General features: G+C 60.8%; 3 protein-coding genes across 3 annotated transcripts in view; 1 reads left to right on the top strand and 2 right to left on the bottom strand.

The window, feature by feature from the left end:
* EXD3 (exonuclease 3'-5' domain containing 3) overlaps positions 1-4,872 on the bottom strand; it is a 79,496-nt gene extending 74,624 nt beyond the window's left edge. The window contains 2 exon segments of the mRNA XM_042912155.1: positions 2,294-2,642; positions 4,750-4,872. The gene's annotated coding sequence lies outside the window, so the exon portion shown is untranslated.
* Positions 4,873-5,006: 134 nt separating this feature from the next.
* Positions 5,007-16,414, top strand: NOXA1 (NADPH oxidase activator 1). The gene is made up of 14 exons (XM_042913439.1): positions 5,007-5,455; positions 8,641-8,723; positions 9,690-9,798; positions 11,450-11,584; positions 11,833-11,940; positions 12,886-12,945; positions 13,223-13,266; positions 13,766-13,898; positions 14,970-15,009; positions 15,205-15,263; positions 15,504-15,658; positions 15,814-15,928; positions 16,045-16,159; positions 16,248-16,414. The coding sequence occupies exons 1-14, from the start codon at positions 5,279-5,281 to the stop codon at positions 16,334-16,336; spliced, it is 1,422 nt and encodes a 473-aa protein (XP_042769373.1). The 5' UTR covers positions 5,007-5,278; the 3' UTR covers positions 16,337-16,414.
* A 449-nt stretch (positions 16,415-16,863) lies between these two features.
* ENTPD8 (ectonucleoside triphosphate diphosphohydrolase 8) lies at positions 16,864-21,904 on the bottom strand. Its single transcript, XM_042913440.1, has 10 exons — positions 21,894-21,904; positions 20,055-20,212; positions 19,851-19,968; positions 18,822-18,972; positions 18,520-18,679; positions 18,194-18,424; positions 17,841-18,104; positions 17,485-17,595; positions 17,205-17,339; positions 16,864-17,121 (listed from the first exon to the last, which is right to left on the bottom strand). The coding sequence occupies exons 2-10, from the start codon at positions 20,178-20,180 to the stop codon at positions 16,930-16,932; spliced, it is 1,488 nt and encodes a 495-aa protein (XP_042769374.1). The 5' UTR covers positions 20,181-20,212; positions 21,894-21,904; the 3' UTR covers positions 16,864-16,929.
* Between the last annotated feature and the right edge of the window lie 777 nt (positions 21,905-22,681).

Genomic DNA, 22,681 nt, shown 5'->3' on the forward strand with positions numbered 1-22,681 from the left:
TTAGAGATGTTTGCTCATCTTGTGGAACACTCGCAGAACAAGTTACAATCCAAGGTTTTACTGTATTTTCTATTTTAACTTTTTTGTACTTGCTAAATATTCTACCATGAACACACTCCACTTTATATTCACAAAGAAAAGAAAACCACAAATGGTATCTTAAAAGTTAAAATAAACTATAAAGGAATCTTAGCTGCAGAAAGGAGACGGGGCCACCGTTCACTCCTCCATGAGCCCCCCGACAGGCCGCAGGGGCGGTGGCCATTTCCCACTGGACACCAGGTCCTCTCCCCACGGCCCTCGCTCTGCTGGACGGCTTTAAGCCCTCATCACCGGTTATCTGCTGCTGGCAAACAGACCGCCCCAAACTCAGTGGCTCAGAACAGAAAAAACATCCTGCCCTGGTCGCCAGGGGTCAGGCACTTGAGGCAGCCTGGCCCAGTGGCCCTGTGTGAGGGTCTCTGGCGGTCACAGCTGGAACAAGGCAGGGGCTGCGCTGTCTCGAGGCCCAGCTGGGGCCGGGGGCTCACGCAGGCTGGGAGCACACACCCGTGCGTGGCAGGAAGCTGCCAGCCCGGTGCCCGTGTGGCGGGAACTTTGCAGCCCGCTGCGTCCCTGCTGCTCACCACCTGCTCCAATTTTCTGTTTCTTCTCAGGTGTGTTTGCATAAGGCATCGATTTCTTGAGGTTTTCCCATTTACGACCGTGGTGCCAGTGTGGACGCAGAACATCTGCGCTTCTCATTAAGCCTGAGTGTTGTCTCACTTCACTGGTTTCCCTCTATCTCGTCAGGAGTTTATTTCATCGTTTGTTTTTCAAGAACTGGTGTTTGGTCTTACTGATTTTATTGTTTTAATTGAGACACTGACTTTTTTTTTTTTTTTTTTTTTTACTTTATTTTTAAGTAATCTCTACACCCAACACATGGCTCCAACTCACGACCCCGAGATGCAGCGTCGCACGCTCGGGCCAGCCGGGCGCCCCGTCTTACCAATTTTATACTTTCTGATTTAATTAATTAGTTAATTAATTAAGCTTTTCTCTTAATTAACTCCCTCTTCTTCCTTTTGGTTTCTTCCCTTTGCTTTTTACTTTTTTGGGCATGATTTCCTTCCTTTTGACTAAATACGGGCTACTTGGATTTGCCTTTTCCTCCGAACGGCTCACAGATATTCTGCTTCCTCCCGACCTCCAGAGCTGCTGTGCTGGCCTGGCTCCGTCCTCTGCAAACGGCCGTCACCGCCCTCTGGGACCTCCTCCGACCGGCCCCTCATCCTTGGATTTCGATTCAGCCCTGCATGTCTCAAGGTGTCACCCACTAGCTCGCTCACCTACTTCCTGCACCATAAGCTCTTTCCTTTCTCACAGGCTGTTCTACCAGAGTCACGGGGCGTAACGTGACGGTGTCGGTCGGCCCGAGGGCTCTGAGCCTTGCCCCTTTCTCGCTTCCCCCGCAGACAGCGGGCCACGCCTTGTGGTGGCCATGGCACAGGCTCCCCCACCGCTGCGAGAGGGTCTCGTGTGTGGCCTGGCCCAGACACCCACCGTGAAGGGCCGCGTGCAGAAACTGGCTCAGAGACCGGTGGCGGCTCGTTCTGCGTTTGAAACCACAAGGCGAGGAACCGGCGCTGGCTTCGGCCTGAGAGTAGAGGGGCGCGTGAGGGCGCGTCGGTGCTGCCGGCCCAGGACTCCCATCGCCCAGAGGATGAGGGTCTGCCCAGCATGGAGTCCTGCAGGAGCGCTGACACGTTCCCTGTTCTACAGTCTCAACCGTGCGCCTTAAAGGAGAGGAGTCTTGAGGCGCTTCCTGCGGGCACGGCTTCCCTGTCACACAGGCGGTCTCGGCCACCAAGAAGAGCACCCCGCAGCGGCCTGAGCTCTTCCTCGTCCCTCTGGTTTTCCTTCAACGTTTCCTGGGTGGTGGAGGGCGAGGTCCTCGGCGGAACTGGTGGCTTTGAGAGACGTGGTGCCCTGCGGCGGGTGCCTCCTCGCTGACCCCAGGAAGGGCCGGGTCTCAGGAAGCTGATCTCTAACACCACGCATTTCAATCACACCAAGACTATTTTTATTTCCTGAAGGAAAAATCTTATTTTTCTTTCATTTTGTCTTGGAAAGTGCCCAGTTTTTAAAGGAAAAAAAAACAAACAAACCCGACTTCTTCGTATTGGGCTAAAACCAATTCCTGCCCGTTTCTTGGACATTCGTGCTCCAGAATTAACCACAGAGAAGCACTGCCCTCCTCTGCAAATAAGTTCCAGCACCATGCCGACCTCTATCTGAGTCATGCTCTTACCTGAGGAAATGGTTCCCTTTTCTGGACTCTTCTCCTGAGGCAGGAACTGTGTGATCCACACAACCTTAGCGGGTCTGCCCGTAAAGCTGACAGGGAGGCAGCTGGTGGCGGCAGGAGCCTGGGCGGCCTCCCCTCCGATGCCACAGCCACTGCACGTCTGGGGAGGGTGCCAGGGCCCCCTGCAGAGGCCAGCTTCAGACCGGTCCTCAGGCCGCGGCCGCTCCAAACGCTGAAGCACCTACTTGGAACAGATTTTAGCAGATGTAAGTTTTCGAAACAACATGTCAGCAGCTGAATTTCAGAGCTGGAAGAATCTTAGGCTCAGTAATCACTCCAACTTTCAGGGCATCTGTAAAACAGAAAAACCTGTGATTGAATCCTTCTTTAAAAATGGTTTTAAATTAAGAATTTATTTTGAGATACACACGCAGTTCTGAGAGAAAGAGACATCTCATACACCCTTTATCCAGTTCTCAAGACGTTACCACAGTCAAAATCATAATGAGGGACTGACACCGACTCAGTCAAGATATAGAACGTTCCACCCCACAGGACCCCCCAGGGTTGCCCCTTTATAGCCGCCATTAATCTGTTAGCGGCCCCAAGCAACCACTAACCTCTCCGCTTAGATCATTTGTCACCTCTAGAAACGTATACAAATGGGATCAAAGTATGCGATCTCTGCCCACTCAGCATGCCCCTGAGCCTCCTTCCCCAAGCTGTGTGTGCCCACCGCCCATCCCTCGTCCACGTGTGGGTGCGAGTCTGCCTAACCGTTCGCCCACTGGAGGACAGCTAGGTTGTTTCCAGTTTGGGGCTTCATGAACAGAGCTGCGGTGAATGTTAGGGTATGGTGACAGGCACAGGGATGGGACTTTTTTCATCTTTTTATTATGGAAATAGAGAAGTCGAGAAAAGAGCCATGCGGCAGGTGCCCAAAGGCAATTCAAACAGTGGGACCACTGGGGAGCGAGGGCACAGAAAGGCCAGGCCAGAGCCCAGGGGAGGCAGGAGGGGCAGCCGGGGGGCTTGGGGGACCCGGAGGGGGTCATGTCCCTGAGGCCAGGGGGAGGATGAGCCATGCCCAGGGAGGAGGTTACTAGTGACCCTGACAGGTCTGCAGGAAGGCCACCCAGAGGCGGTGTGGGAGCAGCACGGTGGGAAAGGGAACCAGTGCTGCCGCCCACCTCCAGGCCAGCAGGACGGGGAGCCTCAGCCCCCACTGGGGAGGAAGCAGGTCCTCGGGGGCACAGGTGCCCTTCCAAGCACATCACAGGCGATGTCTGTGAGTCGTCACAGCGCTCTGCCAGGCCAGGACTCAGCGCTCCCATTCCTCAGGTAAGGAAGTCTATAGGGTCAGAGAGCTGGACCAGGATCACCCAGGGAGGAGACTCAGCCATAACGGAGCAGAGTAGGACCCAGGGTGTTCTCTTATGTGCATGAAAGGACAGAGCCCGTCTACGGGAGCATTTCTGGGGTTGGGTGTTGTGATGGCTCATTTTGTGTCACCCTGGCAAAGCCGTGGTGTCCACATGTTTGGTCAAACACAGTCACAGGTTGCTGTGAAAGCATTTTTTATATGAAATTAACATGTACAACAGTAGACTTGTCCTAAAGCAGATGACCCTCCCTAACGTGGGTGGGCCTCATCCAGTCAGGGGAAGGCCTTAAGAGAACAGAGTGAACTCTGCCCCCAGACTCAAGTTGAACCCTGAGCTCTTCCCTGGCTCTCCCGCAGATTTTGGATTTTCCAGCCCCCACAGCTGCTCAAAGTCAATCCATCTCTCTGTACACCTGTTGGTTGTTTCTCTAACACAGGTGTGAAGGATGTGACAGCAGGTAAGACCTGTATGGGAGTGTCGGTAGGGACGTGTGCCCCCGAGAGGCCGGGGCCCCTGCAGGGAGAGGCTCCTGGCCCCGGAGGGCCTCCACTTTCTAGTGAATGAGGTTGTGCAGGGCACAGGGCAGGGGCTCCGCCTGCCACAGGGGTGGGTTGGGCTGAGTTAGTCCTGCCCTCTGAGCCTCCATCTGGGGCAGGGACAGGGAGCACAGGACCGACGGGCCCCAGAAGAGCCACTGGCACGTCACCACGACCTGGTTTTCCACGAGTGAGACTCGGGGCCTCCCCCCGAGTTTCCCCCCGAAGTTGAGCGAGGGTGAGCGCGGGCCGCCGCCGTGGGAGACCCCAGACCACCGTGGCCCGCCCCCGGCCCCAGGACCGGCCCCCGCGGCTCTCCCCTCCCAGCGGAGCCGGAACGACGACGCCTTCGCTCCTCGCAGACTCGGTCCGCGGGCTGGCGGGGACAGGGGCCGCAGTGGAGGACCCACCCCCACCACCTTCAGGGCCGGCCAGGTCGCCGGCTCGGCCACAGCCCCGCTCGGCCCTGCCTGGCTCCCCGCGCCCCTGCAGACCCCTAGACCGCCCCACCTCGGCCCGCGCCCGGGCGGTCTCTCACCTGAGCCCGCGGGGTCCGCCCGGAACCCTGGCCCGGCCGCGGCGGTAGCGGCAGGCCCGGACGGCTTTCCCCGGCGCACCGAGACCCACACTGCCGGAGGCGCCGCGGGCTGCGGAGAGCGAACTCGGGGAGCTCCGGACGGAAGTCCGGAGGGGCGCGGCATAAGCGGGGGGCGGGGCCGGATGCAGAGGGGCGGTCCCTGCGGGGGCGGGGCCGTGGGGAGGGGCGGGGCCGCTCTGCCGCGAGAGGGCGCTCTGGGCAGCAGGAGGCGTGGCGCACCCGCGGCTCGTGGACTCCGCGCGCTCCCAGCGCCGCGTCCCGCCCGGATACCCTGCCGGCCTCGGAGTGGGGGCCCCACTTCCCCACGCTAGTCTCCCGACCCTGAAGGCCCTGCCTCGCGGCCCTCGGCCCGCAGTCGTCCCGCCGGACCCCTCGCGGGACCCCCACCGCCGCCGCCGGCCGCGCCCGCCGCGCTCCCGCCCGGAAGCGCGGACTTCCGCCGCACGGTCCCGCGGGTGTCCACGCCGCCATGCCCTCTCTCGGGGACCTGCTGCGGGAATGGGACCGGGGCGCGCAGGCCGTAGCGCGCGGGGACTGGGACTGTGCCCTGCGCCTCTTCTCGGGCTACCCGGAGCCGTCCGCCAGGATGTGCTTCAACGTGGGCTGCGTGCACCTGTTGGCCGGGGACCCGGAGGCCGCGCTGCGGGTGAGCCGGGGGCCTGACAGCCGGGCGCCCCCAGGGTTGGTCGCGGAGACCCCACCTCTTTGGGAGGCTGTTCTCTGGCCCTGGGGAACCTTACTTACCTTGCTCCGGGTCAAGGAGCGGTGCGATAAAGACCCAGCTACAGGGATGAGCCCGGGGTCCCCCCCCCCCCCGCCCTTCTTCCTGATAGTCACCTGGGGATGTCCCCCCAGGGTTCCGCCTCAATGAACACCTGAAGCAGGTGGGAACTGTGTGATCGGGGGATCCCACCAGAACCGAGTCTGGGCCATGATGGAGGCGCTGGGCTCCCTCACCACCTCCACTAGGTGATGACCACGTGCCACACTCCCCAGTCAAGGAGAAAGGCCGGGGCTCTTGCTAGTGGTTCAGGTGCTCACGGTCTAACATATCCGGAAGTAGGCTCGAGGCTGGATCTTGCTTGGAGGGGACTTACCTGCTTCCCGAGGTGTAGAGCTTAGAGCAGGGGACTTCATCAGATGCCTGTGGCAATGGCAAGGAGATGAGGTCTGTCTCGTCTGATCTGAGTACTTCTGTTTCCCAATCTGTCCCCCAAAACAGAACCAAGACTCAAAAGTGCACACGGGCACACACACATACCTGCCTCTGCGGAGGGGGCAGCACCGAGCCACTCGCCGCCTTTTAAATGCTTTGTGTTCTTTAAAGTGATTCATGTTCCGCAAAAATCCAGCAGCACTCTGCTCATTGTTCTGGTCCCCAAATCTCCCCAGTAAAAAGAAACAGGATCCTACAGCTGTGGAGACCATCAGTGACAGTTACCTGGAAAATGACACAAATGAAAAGAGAATTAGGTATTGTAGGAGAGTGCCCATGTCAATATCTTGCAAAAATTCACCACGGGAGTTGGGGGGGGGGGGCGGGTAGAACTGGGCAAATCTTACAAGGGATCTCCTCTGTCATTCCTTGCATCTGCATACAAATCTACAATTCTCAGGAACAATTTCAGTTTTAAAATGTTACCTAAAAACGGGAACACAATCGCTGACAGCAGGTAGTTCAACAGCGAATGGTAGATGTGAGGGCAATCCAGTTATCACTTACTTATAAACTGATTTAGCCAGACAGAGGGGCCAGAGGTGGTGAGCAGAAGAATATGGTATTAAATCCTCTACCCAATAGGAGAGGGAGGACTGTGGAAAGACAATAAAATTAAGTAATTAAAGCATGAGCACATTAATTGGAAACGTGGAGATTTTTGAAAGCAGACGGAATTGCTGCGATGAATACAAGTGTCTCTGGGGAGCAGGGCGGGTGAGGAAGGTGTAGAGAGGACTGTGGTCTGTCGATAGGAACCTATGCGAGCCTGATTTGGTTGCTGTTCCTGGCAGGGTGGCAAACAAATGGACTTCTCTGGCACTGAGCGCCCCCCGCATCAGGGCCTCCGTGCATCCCTTCAACCTTGGGTCAAACCCAGGGCTGCACAAGCCCCCCATTTGGCCAGATTGTAAGAGCATGAAGCCCCTCCGACGGATTGCCTGTGTCTAACTGAGAGCCACTGTCCTTGTTAGGAACAGACAACATCATTTCTGAGTGAGGTGTAGGGAAGAGCTGTGCTTTACACACACACTAAAACTTTTGTTCTTTCTGATTCTAATAGATAAGGAGTGTGTCCTTTCATGAGAACTATCAGAAATAGGGTTGTCATGGACTCTGGGTCTGGAGTTCTTGTCCAGCAAGAAAGCAGACCCAGGATTCAAAGCGGGAGACGACTAATGTCCGGGAGAGGACAAGAGCCCCGAGTAAGGGTTCTTGCTCCATTTTTATTAGGATCAGAAGGCTTACCAACATGGCGATGGACGTGCACAAAGGGACAATGAAACTGCGAACATTAACTCGTGGACGTGAGGGAAAGGGGGTCTTGAAGACATTCGGGGTTAGGGGTTTGGGTTAACACAAAACAAAATCCTGGCTCCTAGCGAAAGGTTGTTTACAGCAGACTTGACTTGTTTACTACCGAAACTGGCCTAGGGGACCAGAAAGACTGAGCAGGCTACCTCTGGGTCAACAAGGCACCTTTCTTTTGCTAATTAGCTCTGCCCTGGGCAACTTCACCCGCAGCGTCTATAGCCCTATTTACCTGTTTACCTAATTTGGTCCTTCCTTCCTGTGAAAGCAGCTTTCTGCTATTAAACTAAGTTGGGGGGCTTTTCCGCCCTGGATACCTAATGTTGTTCACCTCACCTTGGATGTTTTCATCCTGAGAGTCCCTCTTCCTGTGCCTTTGTCCTATACTGGGACCTTTGTCGCACTTTGCCTAATCTCCTTTACCCAAACTTGGGTGCGAACATCCTGTGGCTTTCTAGTTTTTCACGCCTTGTTAACCCATCCTGCAGGCTCAGGGAATTCTGAAGTTTATTTCCCACATAGGATTTAAGGTTTTTTTTTATTTTTATTTTTTTAACGTTTATTTATTTTTGAGACAGAGAGAGACAGAGCATGAACGGGGGAGGGTCAGAGAGAGGGAGACACAGAATCGGAAACAGGCTCCAGGCTCTGAGCTCTCAGCACAGAGCCCCACGCGGGGCTCGAACTCACGGACTGCGAGATCATGACCTGAGCTGAAGTCGGCCGCTTAACTGACTGAGCCACCCAGGCGCCCCTTAAGTTTTTTTTTAATGTTTATTTTTGAGACAGAGAAAGACAGAGCATGGACGGGGGAGGGTCAGAGAGAGGGAGACACAGAATCCGAAGCAGGCTCCGGGCTCTGAGCTGTCAGCACAGAGCCCGACACGGGGCCCGAACTCACGAACCGTGAGATCATGACCTGAGCCGAAGTCGGACGCTTGACCGACTGAGGCACCCAGGCGCCACTCCCCACATAGGATTTTAAAAAGACAAAAATCTTGCATAACTGCATCCCCCAGAGGTAACCATCATTAATGTGCCACAGTGTTTCCTTTTTTTGTACCCCCTTGTCATTACGGTAAACAGACTGGACTGTGACTGTGTTCTCTGCACCTCGGGAGCTCAGGCTGGTTTAGGTCGTGCCACTGAGGGAAACTGAATGGTGATGCCCTGCATGCAGGCTGTTGTGGGGCCCCGTGAAATTCCTTGGCCCCCCGTCACTGGTCATCTGTCTGGGCTGTATCTGTGACACAGGGGTGATGGAATTGCAGACCTTGGTGATCTGTGGGCGTTTCTGTCCTCAGGCATTTGACCAAGCAGTGACCAAGGACACTTGCATGGCTGTGGGCTTCTTCCAGCGAGGAGTGGCCAGCTTCCAGCTGGAGAGGTGAGCACAGAGGTGTCTCGTTTCTTCTCTGAGGGCCCTTTGTCTCTGCAAAGTCCATTCTTGTGCTCCCCGCCTCCTCTCTCCCCATGGGGCACCTTCTCTTGCCCACCCCCTCCTCCATAGCTTCAGGGAAGCCTGGAAGAGGACACTGTGGTCACGCTGGAGGGGCACGCAGGGAACAGCCACACGGTGAGCCCTGTCTCTGTGCTGAGGTTCACAGGGCGCTTTCACGGGCACTTCTTCCTTTGTTCCTCGCCACATCTTTGCTGCAGCAGGGATGGCGGGATTACACCCATTCTGCAGATGAGGAAACTTCGAACAGGGCTGCAGGAATGGTGTGTCCCAGGGCAGGGAGGGGGTTCGGGTCCTCAATGCTCACCTGGGCTCTTTGCACTGTGGTCCTTCCCAGAGGAGGAAACCTTCTGCAGGACAGGCCTGGCTTCCCCCTACCCCACCTAGCCCCGGGACAAGCCTCACGGCAGGCAGGCCCCATGCCAGGGCAGGCAGGCTCTGGGGACAACCTCCTCCTCTCATGGGTCCAGGAGCCTCCTTGGAGGAGATGGGGATTCTAGTGGAGGCCAAGGAGTGTCCAGCCGGTCTCTGCGGCAGGAGGCCCACAGGGTTGGGGGTCCTATGAAGCAGGAGGGAAATGTGGAAGAGGGTCTGGGGTACAGACAGGGGCTCTAGGCAGCAGAGTGAGTGAGGTCCCCAGGAATCAGGACTGGATCCGAGCTGGCATCACCTCACACCCCGGATGTGGTGCCCCCATGCCCCTCACAGCCAGTCTGTCCATGACCCGTGTGTTGGGACTCGAGGGCCCACCATGTGCTGAGGCCTGGGTGACCACCACTGCCCCCTAGCAGGTGTCCCTGGAGCTGGGGTGGTGGGGAGGCTGGGGCAGGGCTTGGCCCCTTTCCCTGCAGCCACTGAGGTCCCCCTCGCTGCTGGCTCCCCCACTGCCCACAGGTTCCAGGAGGCCCTGTGTGACTTCCGTCTGGCCCTGGCACAGCTGAGGGACAACACCGCCATCGACTATACACAGCTGGGCCTGCGGTTCAAGCTGCATGCCTGGGAGGTGAGCTTGCACCGGGAAGTGTGGCCTGCTGGGGCTCTGGGGGTGCTGTCTGCGGGTGGCCCGGGTGGTCCTTCAGGCCCCGTCCTCTGGGTTCCATCCTCTTCTCACTGTCACAGGTGGGGCCGTGTTGACCGAGGCTCCCTCTGGCCACTCTTTCATCCTGAGGAAGCCGGAGGGTAGAAGAAGTTAGAGGCCACCAGGAGTGCTTTGCCCAGGAGAAGGGCAGGGGAGGGGCAGAGAGCAGACAGGTGAAAGGCAGGTGGGGTCAGGAAGCAGCACAGCTTGGCTCTCTGTGGCTGACACCAAGGGAGGGGAGTGGAGAGGACACCGTAGTGCTCCCGGAAACTGGCTGCCTTGCAGCCTTCTCCCAACAAGCGGTGTTGCAAGAAACAAGTCGTGGGAAAGCCCCTCCAGGTGGGGTCCCCTGGCCCAGGGCACTGAACAGTGCAGGGCGGTGGGGGGCGCGGGGAGGAATGGCCTGGCAGTGACCCCCACCTGGCCTTGTAACAGGAGTCTCCAGAGGGCGGCCAGCTGGCTCTGGGGGTGTGGTGTCACTTGGCAGGCCACGGGGACAGAGGGCCGCGCGGAGGGAGTGTGTTGGTTTCTCTTGACGTTGGGCCAAGTTGGGTGGCACTTGCTGCCTCGGTGGCAGCAGCAGGGGCTCAGTGGGGAGGTCGGCTCCCAGGAGCACCAGGCGACTTTGCTTCTGCCCTCGGTACGTCCGGCCGCGGCAGCCTTAACCCAACCCAAACTGTCTGTTAAACGTCTTGTGACACGGGGGTGGGGACGGGGACAGGACAGAGAAATGGGTTCCTTGGACGGCACCCCAGACTCATGCACTGACAGGACAGCACACAGACGAAGGGGCCGCAAAAGGGGTTTGGCCAGATGCAGAATGGGGGTGAGGCAGGCAGAGAGGATGCTTCCCGCTTCCAAAAATCCGCCCCTGATTTTTGGAGCAGAGAAGCGCCAGAGCGATGAACCGCTCCGGATGGGGGGGTCTGGAGAGTGAGGCCTGCCCGGCAGAGCCCCGCATCGGCGCCGCCACGGACCGGCTGCCTCGCCCTGAGCCAGGCTCCTGGGCCAGAAGAGCCCTCGCTGTTGTGGCTCGGGCCGGGGGTGGGGTTGTGGGAGGGGCTGGGGTGGGGCGGGGTCAGCGGAGGGGCTGGGAGTGGGTCCGGGGGAGGGGGTGGGGGACGGGCTGGGGGCCGGGCAGGGGGCCGGGGGTGGAGCCAGGGGAGGGGCGGGGGTGGGGCCGGGGGTGGAGCCAGGGGAGGGGCTGGGGTGGGGCCGGGAGAGGCGCCGGAGGGGAACTGGAGGTGAGGCCAGGAGAGGGGCTGGGGGTGGCACTGGGAGCCAAGGCCTGAACGGGAGGGGGTGGGGGGAAGGGCGGGGAGGTCCGGAATCCGGGCCAGAAGGTCTGATCTAGGAGTGAGACCTGGGAGGGGACCATGAGACTGGAGCTGGAGCTACATAGTGGCACTGAGGGCGAGGCCAGGAGAAATGTCGGGGGTGGGACTGGGGGCACGCCCCGGGGTAGAATCTGGGGCAAAGGCGGGGCAAGGCGGGGGGGGGGGGGGGGGGGGGGGGGGGTTGAGACCCAAAGGCGAAGGGGACTAAGGGAGGGAGTGGGCTGTCCCCTGGCTCCCAGGTGCTCTTCAACTTGGGGGCCGCACAGTGCCGCCTGGGTCTCTGGGCTGAGGCCACCCGCAGCCTAGAGGAAGCCCTCTCCAAGGGGTCAGAAGGGGCCCGAGACCACCTGTGCACTGCCCTGGACCAAGTGCAGGTGAGGGGGGAGGGCAGGGAGGAAAGCAGGTCGTCCCCACCCCTTGGGGTTGTTGGTCCCATAGCCCACTGTGCAGGGCTCATATCTATACAGGCCCCCCAAGACTTTCTAGAGGGAGGCAGCCCGTGTGCCCAGGTGCGGGGGCTGGGGAAGGACTTCCCGTAGTCTGTGACAAGTGGGTGGAGGGGCCCCCTGAGACCACCGCCCTGGCCAGATGCTCAGGTCTGCGTTGGCCGGACCCCCTCCAGAGACAGGTGCACCTGCAGCCTCGGCAGGGCCCCAGGGGTGAGGTCTTCCGGCCCCACAGGTGGCACCTGGAGCTCCTGGAACCCGTGGATTTCCTGGGCAAGGCCAAGGTAAGGGGGCAGCGTCTCGCTTCCCAGCCCCGGTGCTCAGGAGCCAGCAGCAGCCAGCAAGCTGGGGAGGGACCGGCCGCCCCCAAGCTGCAGACATACGGGAGCTTCCTAGGTCAGAAGCAGTGTCTCCAGGTGGAGTTTACAGATCCCGGGCTCTTGGAACCAGGACACAGAGGCCACCAGAAGTTGGCTGCAGAGGAGGGAGCTCATGCCTTTTGACGGGGATCCCCGAGGCTCCCCCCCGCCTGCCTCCACTTCAGCCATGCTTTTCTGGCCTCAGAATCTCCTTGGCTCTGTCTGCCTGCATCTCTGCCCCGGACAGTGAGATCTCAGGGAGGCCCGAGGTAGGCTGGCCCGGGCCACTTCATGCCTACCCCTTGGCCAGGGCCGGGCAGCACCACCAGAATCACAGAACGCTGGGGAACACAGGGAAATGACTCCTGTGCGCACAAAGGAAAATTCACATTGACTTCAAGCTGGTGGCCCTTGGGTTAGCCCCGGCACCCCCGAGGTCACCAAGGGCCAGCGTGCTGCATGTGACCGTGTTAAAAGTGCTGGCGAGGTCACCTGCCACAGACACCTCATGTTCGCAAACATCTGCTGGTGGGGGCCAGGCGGTTCTGAGCTGCGTTGATCAGTTTAGAGTCCACTTATCACAGTATAAGACCTCTAAGAAACAAAAATATTTCAAAAATTGTACTCAAAATAAGTTGAAACTCTCAGCACAGATGTCTTCCTTTATCAGATGTATTCTTCCTACCTTCCCAGCCCCCATGGTGGCGGTCTGGCAGCTTGGGTCAGGCCCCTGCCCAGCAGATGGGAGACTCAGGGGGGTGCGGTGGGTGGCAAGGGCTGGGAGCCAACGTCACAGAGCCCCCTGGGGGTTGGGGCTGGTGCCTGCTGACCCGGCTGTCCCCCTGCTGTCCCCCTGCTGTCCCTTACCAGGTGGTATCCTCTGCCTTCCCTGCCGACCGGCAGGAGGACATCCAGCCTCAGCAGCCCCAGGTGGGTGGTGGCCTGCCAGCCAGCCCGGCTTTCTCTGTCAGTTTGCAGGCCTGAGCCCTTCGCACCTTTTTACTGTTACGGGAGGAAAATGCTCTGGACCGTCCCCAGTGTTCCTCTGATCTGGAATCGGGACTAGCAGGCCTATTCTGTGCGAGAGTCTATAAAAATCACGCAGTCTTGCTTGGGGGGGTGGGGAAGAGCATTGCTAGGCCTCCCCACCCCGAACTCACCCACCGGGGTCTGCATCCTGAGAGAGGATGGCATTCTGTGCCCACAGGTTCAGGGTGCAGATGGCAGAGCCAGGCCTGGAGCCGCCCCACGGTAGGAAGGAGCGTCCCTCCTGTTGGGGCAGAGGCCCTGGTGTGAGGCCTGAGGCCGGAGCCCCCGTGCAGACCTGGCCAGGGGCCAGGACTGTCACACCCCCTTCCCAGAGTGGATGTGGCCGGAGCCCCTGGTGCCAGGGGAGGGGTGTCCCCCTCTCATAGAGCCGTCACTCTGGCCCTGGCGGGCACCAGAGGGGAGTTGAGACTGCGGTCATGATGACTCCAAGCAGCGCAAAAGCTCAGAGCCAAGGTGCCCAGGGAGGGTGCTGGCGGGACTGCAGCCTGGCGTGATTACGCTTCCGGCATTGCCAGACTGGAGCCTCACAGATGGGGCTGTCCCCACTCAGGAGAGGGGCTGGTGCTCAAGGTTGCGCGACGTAGAGCCAGCCCCACGCCCTGGGGCCCTGCTCGGACCTAGCCCTCATCTCCACACTCCAGGCCCTCCTCAGGCCGTCCGGGAGGAAGTCCTGAGGTCAGGGGTCCCCCCCTACCCCTAGGGCTGCAGTCACCGGGGCCTGGAAAACCCGCACCGCCCGTGGTCCCAGGAGGCCCCCCGAGACAGAGACACAGGTCGGCCCCGGGCAGGCGGGGCAGGCTGACCACCATGCGCCCGTCCTCTCCGATGAACAGGTGGGTGACCCCGAGATGGGGAACAGCAGCCACAGCCGGGCGCTCTGCGGGTCTGGGGCGGGCGACCTCGTGCCCTGCTGGGGGACAGAGCCTTGGCTTTCTCTGTCGGGTCAGAGACAGGGCCGGAGCCAGACACCGGGGTCGGGGGGGCCTGCTGATGGCCGTCCTCACCCGGCCGTAGGCCTTGGGGGGCCTGGCCTGCAGCCTGTGCATCTGGGTCTTGGGTCTCGCGCCATCCAGCCGTGGCCCTTGGCACCCCAGCCCTCCTTCCTGGACACCGGCTTCTCCCAGGCAGGTGCAGCCAGGAGGGGCGTGGCTGACCCCCTCCCACACCAGCACCAGGAGAGGGGCCTCCACGCACAGAGCAGGCGGTTGAACTGAACAGGCATTTTATCAAAGGACTTCATGAGGGAATATGCGGTCACTTCCCTTTCTTTTCCCTGGTGCTCAGCTAACTCAAGTTGAACGGACCTGTGCCCTTAGCGGTTATGCTCTGTCACAGCTGTGCTTTATTAACTTCCTGCATGCGGTTAAAGCTGCATTTACTAAGTTCATGGTACTTAGGGGTTTTAGGCCCTCGACCCTCCTGGCACAATAGCGAATAGCTTCTGAAGTGCGTTAACCAGCTGGTAAATACGCTGAAGTCCAAATGCTTCCTTTACCAATGAACTTCCAGACCCTCACCTGAAGTCAGAGTCAGGATGGCCTGGACCCCGGGGCCTCTCTGGGGTGCCCTGCTGCCCCTGCAGCACATCCAGCATAGGGTGAGGTCCAGCTGGTCCCTGGCCTGGGTCCTCAGGCTCCGCCTGGGACCACCCGGGATGACAGCTTCATCCGCACTGACGTGAGGCAGCCTGTCTGTGGTCGCTAGGACCGTGGGGACCCGGTGCCTGCCCCGAACACACCCCAGCACGGGTTGCATTTCTGGCTTGCTGGTGGTCAGCTGGTTCACAGGCCGTACGCCTCACCGCTGGGCCTGTGCTGGGCCTGCTTCCACAAGCCGGGGACACTGCCCCACCCGCAGGGCCCCCATCCCTGGCCCCTGCTCCAAGCCTGTGGCTTTCCCTGCAGAGGCCCAGTGTGGAACAAGCTGGCAAACAGGTTCCTCCAGGTAAGGGCTCCTGAGCTGCAGGCGGTGGGCAGGGATACTGGGGGAAGGGGGCAGGCATCTGGGGGTGTGGGGAGCAGCCTCTTTGTGCCCTAAGGAGGAGATTGGCTACCTGTGCTTCCCAGTGGGCGAGTGGTCCAGGCAGGTCCTCTGCTCCAAAATATTCCACCTGAGAACCTGCTCTGTTAACCTCCACAGGGCTGCGGGTGGCAGGGGAGCCAGACCCCGGCCCTTCTGAAGACCCCTCTCATGCTGGGGTAAGAGCCTTGGTGTCACCCCCACTCTTCTGGTATTTGGGGCCCTGAGGCTAGGCCCCATCCCTTCAAATGGCCCTGGGGACCCCAGCTGATGAGCAACTTACAGGCCTGTAGCCCCAGCCCCCTGCCACCGTCTTTGTCCCCACCCTCAGCCCCAGCTCGAAGGCCACCCCAGTTGGGCCTTGTGCATGGAGATTTGGGGCTTTACAGGCTGACCACTGCCTTTCTGCCTTGTCCCAGGGAGTGGCCGTGGGGGACCCTGAGTCCTTGGTGACCCTCATAGTGCAGTGTGCCTTCACACTGGCCCTGAAGGTCCCAAGAGGAGCTGACCTGTCCAGCCTGCGGACCCTGCTGAGCCAGGCCCTCCCCCACCAGGCCCAGCAGGGGCAGCTCAGGTGAGCCAGTCAGAGGTGGGACCTGAGGTCTCTGAGCCTGGCCCAGGGCAGAAGCCCCAGGGCAGGGGTTGGAAGAGGGGCTGGTACATCTGTGCCCTGGCAGAGACCCCCCCCCCACCCCCACCCCCCGCTCACTTGGAGGGGTTTCTCTGCAGTTACCAAGACCCCAGCAACGAGGGGCGCTGGGTCCCCCTTGCTAGGGAGGAGGTGCTACAGAGGGCCTGGCGGGACAAGGCGGCCAGCCCTGGGGTCCTGCGGCTCCAGTGCCGGGTGAGCCCCAGGAGAGCCCGGTGTGGGTCCCGGTGTGGGTCCCGGTGCGTGCGGGGCGGGGGAGGCCCTGGGGCCCTTCTGCAGCCGGCCCACCCTGGAGCCCTCCCCTGCCACAGGGAGCGGGCGGCCGGCCTGTCCTCTACCGGGTGGTGGCCCGGCACAGCTACTCTGCCCAGGGGCCTGAGGACCTGGACTTACAGCCAGGGGACATCGTGGACGTCCTGTGTGAAGGTCAGTGGGGCGCTGGGGCCAAAGGGGTTTCTGTGAGTAGATACTATCTGATGTGCCCTAAGGAACACTGACATCCCCTCGCGTGCAGTGGACCCGGCCTGGTTGGAGGGCCACTGTGATGGCCGCATCGGCATTTTCCCCAAGTGCTTCGTGGTCCCAGCTGGACAGTACATGTGAGGAGCCCAACACCCCCACCTGGAGTCCCACATACCCCAAGCCCAGTGAGGAAATCGGCCCTAGGAAGTCCCGTGGCAAGAACAGTTTTAATAAAGCAATCTTCCCCCCACTGAGGTGTGGTCTGTGTTCTTGGCTTTTCCACTGTGAGGGCCCGATGGAGGCTTTGAGGATGGGGGATGGGGCTGCTCCCAGAGAAGCCTAGGAGCCTGGATACCTCCCCTCAGGCTGAGTGATACCCCCGTTCGGGCCGGGCCCCTCCGCCAACCTCCTGAAGCCCTGCCAGCCTCTCCCAGGGAGCCGACCCCTTCTTCAGCAGTCACTCCCACGTCCGGGCTTGACCGGGCCCCACGTCCCGCTAACACTGAAGGTCACAGAGCCTTGGAATGCTGCAGGGGCCCCTGTGGCCTGGCATTTGTCACCTGCCGCCCTGGGGAGGCCACAATATCTCCTGCATCCACGGGGGCCATCTGACCGTGGGGCCAGAGCCCACGGGACAAGGGGACCCGGCAGGGGTCAGGAGATCAGGGAGGCTCTGACCAGCTCAGACCGTGGGAGCTGAGCCCGTGCCTTCCGCCATCAGGCGGCCGCCCAGCTTAGCCCTGGGGCCAGAGGAGCTGGCCTGCCACAGCCCCCAGAGTAACCGTGAGAGTCAGCACGGCAAAGACGACCCCGGCCGCCCAGATGCCATAGCTCTGTGCCCGCCACTGGGCAGGCACCTCGGCCGGGATCATCCTGGTCAGGTTCAGCATGTAGCCCAGCGTCCAGCCCATCTCCGTGCCACCAGCCTGTGGGACACATGGGCTGCTCAGTGCCGTGGGTGGCTGCCCTGGAGCCCCTGACCCACCCTCGTCCTGGGCCAGGTGGTCACCTGCTTGCGGAACTCGATGCCAGGCCAAGTCTCCTCACCAAACCCGTAGCCCTCAAGCAGCAGCGTGAGAATATACAGCCCCGAGGTACAGTAGTCACGAAGCCAGCGGTCCTGCCCGGGCGAGCTGGCCTCCACCTGGGGGCCCGGGAGGTGAGGAGCCAGTTGGTGTCCCCGCTCCCAGCCTTCCAGGGACAGGGTCCCACCAAGTCCCGGCCTGCTGAGGTCTGTGCCTGCGACAGCTGCAGCTCGGAGACCCAGGGCGGCCCTGGGATCCACCCACCTGCTTCCAGGGCCTCTGGCAGAACTCCCAGATGGTGGCGTTGACGGTGGCCAGTGGCTGCTTGGAGGTGAGATTCAGGAAGTGGAAGGTGTAGTAGAAGTTGGAGAAGGCCTGGGGGCGGAGGGGGGTGATGAGCTGTGTGTCTTCCCTGGGCACTGGGTGATGCCCGGTGGGCCCGGGTCAGAGGAGCCCTGGACAAACCAGGCAAAGTCCCCACCTGCCCCCATGCGGGGCCCCAGAGTTCCCAAGAGCCCGCCTGTGCAGGGCTCATCCTGGGCCCACCTGGGGTCAGACCCCTGGGACCGGGGCCGTGGAAGGAGGCTGAGACCCTGGGGAGGACGGGGTAGGGAGCTCACATAGAACTGGCCCCGCACAGGGGGCTGGTAGACCCCATTGAAGGCACAGTGTCCTCGGCCCTGGCAGCTGGAGAAGTTGAAGAGGCCCCGGATGGCTGAGATACAAGCCCCGGGGTTCCCTGTCCCTTCCACAGTGAGGTTCCCGGCCAGCTCTGGAGGGGCTGCTGTGTGCACACAGGGGGACTCGTAGAGGGCGGCCGGGGACAGCGTGGCCCAGTAGCCGCTGTGGTAGCATGGGTGGCGGACCAGGGGGCCGGAGCTGCTCTGCGGGAGGGCAGGGAGGTGGCCTTGAGCCCAGCCCAGGGCCACAGGCCGCCCCAGCTCGCCTCCCCCTCCTCTGTGGCCCAGCCGACCTGCACCAGCTGTGCCAGAAGCCTGCTCAGCATCTGGTCCCGCCCGAAACAGAGGTAGCTGTGGGTGTAGACACTGTGCTCAGATCCGTAGAGGCGGAAGGTGGTCTGGGTGCTCTTGTCCAGTATGGGGCCTCCAGGCACAAAGGTGATCTGGGTGGAGGCTCCACCCATGTCCAGGGCGCCCACCAGTGTCCCCTCCAGAGGCTGGATCCATTCTCCAGAGAAGGAGTACTGAGCACAGACAAGGGGCACTGAGTCCTGGGACCAGCCGCATTGACCCACCGCCCCTGGTCATCCAACCCCCACCCTCGGGCAGCACACAGCACCTTGACCAGCATGCCCAGGACGTAGTTAATGGTGATCCAACCTAAAGCACCCTCGTCCTGCCCGGCCAGAAGCTCAGCACCCCAGAAGTCCAGGGGGGACTTGCCCAGGACCTGGGTGACCGCCTCGAAGATGTCTCTTGCCTGAGAGCTATTCTTCTGGCTGGACAGAAAAGACCAGCAGCCCGAGCTGGCAGGAGACCCACACCCACTCCACTCCGCCCGCTTGCCCAAGGCATTGACACCACGGCTCTCGGAGCTGTTCCTCACGGATGTGCCACAGGCCCCAAGTCAGCCCGGCTCACCTGAGTAGCCTCATGCCAGCCGTGGCCCCCAGGAACATGGGCGTCTTCCGCTGCTGTGCCTCTGGGATCAGCGCCAGCGCTTCCTCCAGGCAGCCCTGCAGGCTCTCACCGGCTTGTGCAGGATTGGAGGCGTAGGAGGAGATTCCAGGCCCTGAAACACAGCACCCCAGGCCGAGGTTCCAGGCCTGAAGGCTGGGCTGGGCCGGAAGGGCCTGTGGGGAGCTGAACAGTGTCTCCGCCCCCCACCGCCCCCAAAAGGTATGCCCATGTCCTAACCACTGAGATCTTTGAGTGGGATTTTATTTGGAAAAGGGATCTTTGCAGATGTAATTAAGTTAAGGGTTTTAAGATGGGATCATTCTGGATTCCCTGGGTGGGCCCTAAATCCGATGACCCGTATCCTCTAATTTAAAAAAAAATTTTTAACGTTTTATTTTTTGAGAGAGAGAGAGACAGAGCAGAGGCAGGGGAGGGACAGAGAGAGGGAGACACCGAATCAGGCTCCAGGCTCTGAGCTGTCAGCACAGAGCCCGACGCAGGGCTTGAACTCACGAACCGGGAGATCGTGGCCTGAGCTGAAGTCGGACGCTTACCCGACTGAGCCACCCAGGCAACCCCTGATGACCCATTTCCTTCTAAGGGAGAGGAGAGGGAAGGTCAAGGCACATGAGGAGGAAGGCCACGTGAGGTTGGGGGGAGAGGTTGGAACGATGTGGCCACAGCCCAGGAGCCTCCAGAAGCTGGAAGAGGCAGGAAGGACCGGGCAGGCCCTGTACCACTTCTTTGCAGGCACATGTAGGTTCTGGTCCAGTTCCACACTGACCATCTGTGCCACTTGGGTAATTCACTCAACCTCTCTGAGCCACTTTTCCTGTAGGTTCATCTGCTGATTTGCTAAAGGATGTAAATGTGGCTCAGCTGTCTCCAGCCTGTACCGCCTCCCAACCCTCCGCCTCGCCGGGAATCCCTCCCAGACAGCAGCCGACAGCCATGCGCACCCGCCCGCTGTCCCCAGAGCTGCCCACTGACCTTTCGCCTGGCAGACCAGGGCCTGGCTGACCACGCCCGTGTCGTTCTCCTTGTCTGCCGGCCACCGGTACACAAAGAGGGACGTGTGGGAGGACCCCGCGTCAAACACAATCCCAAACTGAGAGTGACAACAAGGTCAGGAGGGCGTGGGGCCAGCGCCCAGCCCAGCCCAACCTCCCCACTGCTCGGGGTCTGGGGGCCTACCTTGGTGTCTGTGGGCAGGAGGACATCAGTGGCCTCCACCAGGATGAGAATGAGCGTGGTGAGGCCTGAGGCCACTGCCGCCCCGAGCAGTGCCGTGAGAACCCGTGGCTTCCAGGTCAGCCCCATCAGGGCAGGGCAGGGCAGGGCTGGGCTGGCACCTGCGGGTGTGGGCAGCAGTGGGCACCGGACGCCCCTTGCCGCAGACACTGCTGCCCTGGAGAGCCACCCTGTCCTCCCTGGGGCTCAGCATGTCTGAGCTCAGTCAGTGGGCAGAGCGGAAGACCACACCACAGGAGCCGGGCCTGCCCAGGAGTGCTGTGGAGCCAGGGTCCAGCCTGGGACACACAGTGCTGATGGGGTCCAGAAGAGCCCCTTTCTTTCTTCTTCTTTTCAGACAGAGAGAGAGAGAGTGAGAGAGGGGGGCAGAGAGAGAGAAAGAGGGGGGCAGAGAGAGAGAGAGAGACAGAGCGAGAGCGAGGGGGGCAGAGAGAGAGCGAGGGGGGCAGAGAGGGGGGGCAGAGAGCGAGGGGGGCAGAGAGAGAGAGAGAGAGAGAGAGAGAGAGAGAGAGAATCCCAAACAGGCTCCATGCTCAGTGTGGAGCCCAACTTGGGGCTCGAGATCCTACGGCCCTGGGATCATGACCTGAGCTAAAATCAAGAGTCAGACGCTTGATCAACTGAGCCCCCCAGGTGCCCTCACTCTCCCCACCCTCCTGGGAGGAGCCCCAGTTCTGAAGGTCAGCTCCAGACTGACCTTGGGGGACCCAGGACCCTGCCCCCCCCCCCTCCTCTCTGCAGCCCTCTCCCCAGGCCTCCCCCAGGGTAGGATCTTCACTCTGGGAGCCCTGAGGTCAGCCCTGAACCAGGTGAGGCCAGGGGACCAGCTAGACATATAACTGCTCCCAAGCAGCCTCCCTTGTGCCCTAATGAGTGAGGTCGGTAGGGCCCCGAGGAGCACATTTTCTTGAAAGGAACTTGAGATCAGGGAGTTCCGAACAAAGACGTTGGTTTCTATTCGAAAACCAACCGCTGCCTTCTCTCATCTGATCTGGAAGCTCTGCAGTTGGCTCCACACCCCGCCCCGGGCAGCTGGCCGAGGCTGAGGCTGGAGTGCAGTTTGCACAGGGCCGAGGTGCCCAGCTCAGTGGCCTTGGCCCCTGCAGGACCCTCCCCGGGCCCCAAGCGTCCCCAAGCCGGGCCATACACACAGGACTGCCGGGAGCCTCGGCCCCGCTGGTGCCTCCGTCCAAAGGAGACAGCTGTCTGGGGCCTCCCAGGCCCAGAGATTCCTGTGATTTTGTATCACACTGTGTCTCACAAAAGCGTAAACATCCCTCATGTGCTTATTTCAAATGCAGTGACAGGCAGGGGTGATGATGCCATTGTCTTGGGGCTCCGGCCACCCCCCCCCCCCCCCGCGGCGTGGGACAGGCTGTGTGGATTAGGGACCCATTTGAAGGTGGGAAGATGGGGGTTCGGGGTTGGTGAGGCCCAGAGGGAACCCAGCCTGTGTCCCCACACCAGAACCTGGGTCACAGGCCACATCACACAAACAGGTGACAGGCAGGACCCAGGGACACTGGGACCCCACCTCATATCTCACCTCCAAGGGATACAGCAATCTGAGACTCCTCAGCTTGAGTCCCCAATGAGTGGGCAAAGAGGATGGGCAGACTCCCCCACAGTCAGAACACCCTCCCTCAGGACTGGTTGCCCCCCACAACCGGAACAGCCCTCCTCAGACCGGGACAGCTCTCCCCAGACCAGAATGGCACCCCCTAGACTAGGATAGCCCCCCCAGACCCAGACAGCACCCCCAGCCCAGTACAGCCCCCTCACCTGGACTGTTGGAGAGCTGGCTGCCGCAAGGAGGAAGCCGGCTGCTGTCCCTCAGGCACCTGCTGGGTGCGGTCCCGCCTCTCCCTTTCCCTCAGCTAGTCGCCGCCCACCTCTGCTTGGACCTCACCAGGCAGGTGACAGAGCTGCGAACTCTGGCCACTGGGGGCTGGTGCCACCCACCCCCAGATCACAGACTGGCCAACAGAGGCTCCGTGGGGTTGAACTCAGCCCCTGCTGGGGGTTAATCCCCCACTACTTAGGGTCGCACTCCACACACCAATTCCCCCCCCCACATCACCCAGGGTTATACCCTCACCTGCTGCCTAGAGTTCTCCTGCCCCACCTGCCGCATTTGGTGACCACCCAGGTGGGCCCCCACCCCTCCCTGGAGGTGCTCAGACTTTGCCCTCTAACCTCACCCTCCCCCAGTGGGAGGCCCAGTGCCTCCGCTCAGGCTAAGGGCAGGTCAGTCAGGTGACCCAGGGCTTGACCAAAGGCCAGAGGCCCGGCTAGCTTGTGGTCCAGGGAGGAGGGAAATTCAGCTTCTTAGCAATGTTTTTGGTGATTTCAAGCATACAATAACATTACCCCACTTTTGTGCACATGTGTGGGCTCACGGGAGCACCGCCACAGTCGGACTCACCAGGCACCCCTCCTCTGCCCCTCCGGGGTCACGCCCTGGCCCCAGCCCAGCCCAGCCCCACCAACTGGCTCCTGTCACAGTTCTGTCTCCTGGCCACAGGGATAGGTGTGAGGCCTGAGGCCCAGCAGCCACCATGGGCTCTGAG

This window comes from Panthera leo, chromosome D4 (assembly GCF_018350215.1).
Source record: "Panthera leo isolate Ple1 chromosome D4, P.leo_Ple1_pat1.1, whole genome shotgun sequence".
In the NCBI taxonomy this organism is placed as follows: domain Eukaryota; kingdom Metazoa; phylum Chordata; class Mammalia; order Carnivora; family Felidae; genus Panthera; species Panthera leo.

Excerpts from the sequence above, each read along its gene's own strand:
- ENTPD8 (XM_042913440.1), bottom strand. The coding sequence starts at position 20,180 with ATGGGGCTGACCTGGAAGCCACGGGTTCTCACGGCACTGCTCGGGGCG. Across the intron at positions 18,973-19,850 it reads CCTGGTCTGCCAGGCGAAAG|GGCCTGGAATCTCCTCCTAC; the intron begins GTCAGTGGGCAG and ends GCTGTGTTTCAG. Across the intron at positions 18,680-18,821 it reads GCTGGCATGAGGCTACTCAG|CCAGAAGAATAGCTCTCAGG; the intron begins GTGAGCCGGGCT and ends TTTTCTGTCCAG.
- NOXA1 (XM_042913439.1), top strand. The coding sequence starts at position 5,279 with ATGCCCTCTCTCGGGGACCTGCTGCGGGAATGGGACCGGGGCGCGCAG. Across the intron at positions 11,941-12,885 it reads ATTTCCTGGGCAAGGCCAAG|GTGGTATCCTCTGCCTTCCC; the intron begins GTAAGGGGGCAG and ends GTCCCTTACCAG. Across the intron at positions 13,267-13,765 it reads AGGCCTGGAGCCGCCCCACG|GGCTGCAGTCACCGGGGCCT; the intron begins GTAGGAAGGAGC and ends CCCTACCCCTAG.